The following is a 6,725-nucleotide window of genomic DNA, read 5'->3' as shown; positions in this document are numbered from 1 at the left end:
TATATTGCTAACAAATTTGTACGTCTGCAAAAAAACGTGTCTTTGGTTGTGATTCATTATACTTATGTTTTAGTAGTATTGTAATAATCCATATTTTTTTATACGTATTAAAATATATAAAATAAATGTTACATGTACATATACACTTATGAGCATTTGGAGGCATGCTTCACAAATCAGACGCATGTGCATATCGACCGGGAAATAAACTTGGAAACCAGTAACTATATTCTCCATTTTGTTCGTCTATCCAACACAAGCCTTCACTTATTGTTTTATCAAGCGCCTGTTTAGCTCGAAATTCATTCCATCTGTAGGTCAAACATTTAACTTTAGAAATTTAGAAAAGGAGGGAACTTTTTAACCTTACCCGAGCTGCTCAATAATCATTTGAAGGGTTACGTAGCCCTTTTCTGTATTAGAAGCAGCCGTCAGTATTTTGGATTCTTCCATACTCAACTCCCCTGGTATCGATTGCACCATGTATTTTCCTTTAGCTACTTTATGAACCACAAATCTGTTAAAGTTTAGATTATGGTTATTTAATTCAAATAATATGCATCAGAAAACACTTACCCATTTCCAAAAATGCTTAACTTTTTTGCGGCCATTAAAATGTCTTCATCCGTTATTTCCTGATGTACTGAACTTTGACCACGAGCAGCTATGAGACGCCTACGTAACTCACTCAACCCCATTAAACCTCCTTTAAAAACCGAATAGTTTAGAATTATTACTCACTTTTCAGTATTTCCCACATAAATGTACTTAAGATCATTAAAAACAGGATACCATTAATAAAAATATCCACATCATTATAGCATCCAGTCTTTACTCTTTTGTTTTAGTTTTTCAATCTAGGACGTGGTTAGGAAACAATCGACAACAGCAATATTACATTTTTGAGTCCCGGTTAAATACAAAATTCAATGAAACCATATAATTTTCAGCGTTTGGAATTTATTACTAAGCCTAATTAGTCCCTTTTCTTCTCAATTCTATGATTTTAACATGGGTTCCAGCCAAAATACGTTCTCTAACTTTGAATGTTACACAAAGTTGAGGTGTTGCTGACAAGTAAAATTTTGATACGATGCCGATGCAGATCAAAACATATACATATGTACATATTTATTGTAGGTATGTGAAGTTGCCGCTAAAAACATAAAGCACTGCCTTTAATAACATGCTGCTGCAGCAGATATTGAAACCATTATAAGGATCCGAGTTTTGTTTTCAAATATAATTAATCACTTCATTAGCTTCTACGAAAAATGTTTTAGACAAGCAGTGCCCCTGCAATTTCTCAAATTAAAGCGATTGGTTTATCAATTCAGAAACTGAATTGCAAATCGCACCAAGGAATGAATTTTTCAGTCCCCAAGTACTGTTGGTTTGTTGGTGAGTGAAGCATTTAGGAAAAGGAACCAAATATTTAGGTTTAACAAGTCAAATTTGAGTTTTTTAATATACTTAATCAAGATTATTTTGCTCTTTAAATTCGTTATGTGTATGTACCGGTTTTATGATTCGCTGCCAAGCATACTTCCACTACCTGTACACCCAATTCGTAATAAAAATCGCCCATTCCAAGGACACTCCAAAAGCCCTTGCCAGTAGCAAGTGGATCGACTCCGATAGCTGCACACATTTCCTGGAACTGTTTACGAAACTGAGAGTTTTTCCGGATATCTTGCTTGTGCTTAACAGCGAATTCCTCTAGTTTAATACGAAATACTTCCATTTGTTTAGACATTTGCTCAAACTGCGATTCCTGTATATCAGTACCCTTGTTCTTGTACTTTTCAGCAGCTAACTGTTGCTGTTGAATAGCACCTAGACCCGCACGTCGACGCATATTTACAATAAACTCTGTATTAACTCCGATTTAAATTCTATTTATTATGACTACCATATATTTACTTCAGCCAAAATAATTACATTTTATTTTATGGAACTCAAGGCATTATTGTAAGTTGGTTGCAAGGCAAATTCATATGTGGATCCATAGTATTCTCATGTGGATATGTGGTCCATAGTATTCTCAGTAAAATCAAAGGCGAATTAAAACCATAGGTGGTGCCTTGCCAAAACAATGAATTTCTTTTTCACGATTTGACAAGTCTGACGTATGCTCCCTTTCCAATACAAAACAAACAAACAGAGGATAAATAACAAGTTTGTGAAAATTCAGTGTATGGCCTGTTAATATTGGGACTTATGAGATTTAAGTTAATTTATGAAAACAAAAAAATATTAAGCCTCCAAATGCAGTTTGTTTGCTGAAGACGTCGTGGCAAGAAAGTATGTGTGTGTGCTTATAATTTCTTGTGTTTGGTTGTTTTTATTGCTTTCGCTCTTCACAAATAATTGATTCCCCTTCCTTTTGTTTACCATGTTTATTCATGGGCTCTGACGACACAGAGAATTCGGATCATTTATGTCATCCTTGATCATGCACCATGCAGAGAACGTTAATAGCAAGGCAGATCTAATCTAGGTAGAGGCAACATTATTTAAATTAGAATTAATGGAACTCTGCCTCGCGTATAAGAAAGCGAAGACGGAAATCGTTACAGGAGTTCCACAATGGGCCAAACGGAGGTCATCTTTTTCTTCTTCTTAATTGGCGCGATAACCGCTTAAGCGATTTTGGCCGAGCTTAACAAAGCGCGGCAGTCGTTTCTTTCTCGTGCTAACCGGCGCCAATTGGACACACCAAGAGAAGCCAAGTCTTTCTCCGTCTGATCTTTCCAACGCAGAGGAGACCTTCCTCTACCACCACCAGCTGGTACCGCATCGAATACTTTCAGAGCCGGAGCGTTTGTATCCATTCGGACGATGTGACCCAGCCAACGTAGCCGCTGGATTTAAATTCTCTGCACTATGTATATGCCGTCGTAAAGCTCATACAGCTCATCGTTCCATCGTCTGCGATATTCGCCGTGGACAACGTGCAAAGGTCCAAAAATCTTACGCAGAATCTTTCTCTCAAACACTCCAAGCGTCACTTCATCGGATGTTGTCATCGTCCACGCTTCTGCGCCATACGAAAGGACGGGCATGATGAGAGTCTTGTAGAGTGTTAGTTTTGTTCGTCGAGAGAGGGCTTTACTACTTAATTGCCTACTTGGTTGGAGGATGGTTCCATATGTAGAAGTCCACGCAAGTAGGGAAAGTTACTGATCGCCATTCACTTGGGAGTGGCCAGGACGATTCTTCTGCATATGGTTCAAGCAGCTCACAATTCCCGGGATTAGCCCAAGTATCCTCTGGGTAGCTTCCGAACACCCGCTCGGTAGTGAGCGAAAGTGAGAAGGCTAGGATAGCTGGTTGTGCGCTGGGTTTGGGACCCGCCACTTAAAAATCCCCCCCAATGAAAGCCTCGGATGAGAACGGAAGTCACCTTTGTATTACTAAAACATTGGAGAAGATTAAGGAAGAATCAGTTGCCGAAAGGATTCGAAATTGCGCGCAGTGTATGATAACGAAATGTTCAAAGGGGAGAAGTCCTGGAAGATTACAGCAGTACAATACGGCTTTTCCATTTGAGCAAGTGGTCATGGATGAGGAGGGTCCGTTTCCAACAAGTGACTCCGTTGGCTCGTTGTTATGTACTTCCTCAGTAAGTGGCCAGAAGTGTATGCTCTACTAACCAACTTTGTACTTATTTATAATCCGCAAAGAAAGACAGGGGCTTCTCCAAAACTGCAAGCGTCCTTGGGAGGAATTAGTAATAGTTTACCTGGAGAGATTGGCTCTATTTGGATCGAACGATTTGTTATCTAATCGGGACGGTAAAAAACACGAGGGCAAAAACACGAAAATTCACGAAACGACTGGCAACAAAACCGAGCAAGGCGAATTTATAAATCCACGTTGATACCGAGCGAACGAGATACTATAGACAGAAGTTGCCAGAAAATAAGATTTGCTACATCTAGAAATTACAATAGTTATTAAGCACATGTACATACATATATAATCGGGGGTGCATGCGCACAAAGTAATCAGCCTTAAATTTAGCGTGAGAACGTGTAAGCGTAAAGTAAAGTGATTAACCTGTTAACTTGGTATGACGAAATATTTCGTCATACATAAAAGCCTTCTGCAATGGGCATGACAAAATTGTTCGTCATGGAAATTAATCGTAATATATTGAACGCATTACGTTCTACGTTGTTCTTATCTATTAAATCTTAAAGTGGTTATATATATTGAATACATATGAATTATAAAATATTTTATCAAAATAAATAAAAACCATAAGTTAAAAACGATATTCCTTTATTATTTGAGGTGTGATATTACTTATCGCTGCGAAGAAAAAGTCCCTATTCTGAAACGAGTTGAGCAATAGCTAATTCCCCGGTTAACAGGTTAAGCATTGAAATTAAATAATGCAAGCAAATTGTATCTAACGGCAACACTTGTGAATTTTACTTAGCAATCCAATGGTCGGAACTCAGCGTAATTATAGAGATACAGTGAATCACAGCTTATTTGAAAAAAAAGTATGAAAAAATCAAATATATTTTATAGTGTTTCCATTACAGAAAAAAATTATATATATTTTTTATTATTAAATAATATGTTTAATTTAATAACAAAACATATTTCTTCATAAGAAAGATATGACAAATTAAAATAATTCAGTTACAGTTTTGAGGTCACAGCTTAAATGATGCACTTAATTAAAAGTATTCAAAAAACATAAACACATTAATATATCGATTTAATGATTACTAATACTTAGTGGGGTATCCCTTTTTATTCAGAACAGCTTTTAATCGGGAGTTCATAGTGCCTGTTTCAGTCCAGAAGCATTAGAAATATTGTGATTTCTTATTTTATTTTCCAGCACTGACCACATGTGGGCAGTTCCAGATAAGCCAAGATTTTACAATACCAGACGTATGCTTGGGATCGTTGTCTTGGTAGAACTTAAACGAATCCCTAATGCCTATTTTATCCGCACTTTGTACTAAATTATCTTTTAGCAGATCCAGATACATCGTTTTATTAATGTTTCCTTCGATAAATGTTAAATTTCCGACGCCTGAATATGACATGCGACCCCATACCATCAGACTGCCCCAGCCGTGTTTAACTGTAGAGCGCAAATTACATGGTTGAAGCGCAGTGTTTGGTTTTCTCAAAACGCAGGACTTCCCATCTGACCTGTAAAGGTTACATTTGCTTTTATCCGCAAAAACAACGGACTTCCAGAACGAAATGTCTTTGTTCTATTCTTTGTTTTCTATTACGAGCATTAATCAACGGCTTATTTTGGGATGTCCTTCCATGAAAATTTTCTTCGCGCAGAGCTCTACAAACAGTTTCAGGATTACAGATCTTGCCTAATATTTTTCGACTTCGTTCGTTAATTTTGGAACGCTTAAATCGGGTTTTTGTTTAACTTTGCGAACAATCCACCTCTTATCTGCATCATTAAATATTTTATTTGGCGCAGATCTGCCCTTATCTTCTGTACTGTTTTCGTGGCGAAACCATTCTATAATGTGCTGGAGAATTGAGGAACTAATAGCAACAATTTCTGCGATTTTTCGTTAGCTTTTGCCCTCTTTATAATGACGAATAACGTCTTCCTTTTTTCAAGTGAGGTCCATTTTCCCATTTTAAAAAATTAATATTTTTTCAACTTTTCTTTGTAAAAATTTTTTGAGAATGCCTTAAGACGCTAAGCTAAAATACATTTCACCGTTATTGCAGTCTCAAAGAAAATATAAAATACACTGCATATTTTAAGCTGTGACCATAATTTGATGAGAAAACTAAATATTTGTTTCTATATTTTTTGAGCAAGCATTGTTTTTGATATTGTTCTTTCTGCAGTGGTAAACAGTTTACGTTACGTATACATTTTTTTATTAAATTTAATAAACATCGAGTCAATTTTTTTTTTCTAAAAAAGTATTACCTGTAAAGTATAGTAAACGTAACAACCTCAGTGCCACCGCGACTAACGTATCATGCTATTGTGGCTGAGCCTATTAATGTACCTATTTTTTTCAGCACTTTCTGATAAAAAAAATTGTGTTGTCCCGCATATAAACGTATTTGGCATTGTTGGAATGATTGAGAAATAAAAAATTGTAATCTTACTCTTAGTCTTAATTCAGCCGCAAATATCAAAGCTATGAAAAAAAAATTGATTTTCGCGTTCAGCGTGCTCTATTTCATATTTTTGTCATTGTGAGATAGTACCCGTCGTTCCTCGAATTTTAAAGAATAATCTGATTGGGTACCGTAACACGAGGATAATAGATTTTAAGGTTTGCTTGATAGGTATGGGGGGAAAAAAATGTCGAGGGAGCTTTGGATATGTTGGACGTGTGAAATGGTCGTGCGGAATTCGCCTGAAGAATCCCCCATGACGGGGCAGGCGAAGTTCTCCTCACAATTTTCTTTTGCACCATAGTTATTGTCCAAACCTTGTAAATCCATCATCAGTGGCAGTCGAAGTTACTCGCTAAATTTCGTTTTTTGCTGTAAGTGATGGATAATTTTTTGGCGTTAACCAGCACCTGCTTTCAAAAATTAGGAATAACTATTAAAAATTTGTGTTAACGAAAACGACTAATTACTATTTCTACGGCAACAACGCGCCGGATGCCAACTAATGTTAAACATGTTTTTAACTTTGAACTCGATATTTTTAACTTGATTATCCAAAATGTATTTTATGTAGTAAATGGCTTACT

At 36.4% G+C, this 6,725-nt stretch overlaps 1 protein-coding gene across 1 annotated transcript; it reads right to left on the bottom strand.

Moving 5' to 3' along the window:
• Positions 1-41: 41 nt before the first annotated feature.
• On the bottom strand, positions 42-2,009 carry LOC128856019 (vacuolar-sorting protein SNF8). The gene is made up of 4 exons (XM_054091360.1): positions 1,519-2,009; positions 577-706; positions 371-517; positions 42-311 (listed from the first exon to the last, which is right to left on the bottom strand). The coding sequence occupies exons 1-4, from the start codon at positions 1,856-1,858 to the stop codon at positions 170-172; spliced, it is 759 nt and encodes a 252-aa protein (XP_053947335.1). The 5' UTR covers positions 1,859-2,009; the 3' UTR covers positions 42-169.
• Positions 2,010-6,725: the final 4,716 nt, after the last annotated feature.

The sequence above is a fragment of the Anastrepha ludens genome, chromosome 2, assembly GCF_028408465.1.
Source record: "Anastrepha ludens isolate Willacy chromosome 2, idAnaLude1.1, whole genome shotgun sequence".
Taxonomy (NCBI): Eukaryota; Metazoa; Arthropoda; class Insecta; order Diptera; family Tephritidae; genus Anastrepha; species Anastrepha ludens.
This window is presented reverse-complemented; position numbering and strand designations above follow the sequence as displayed.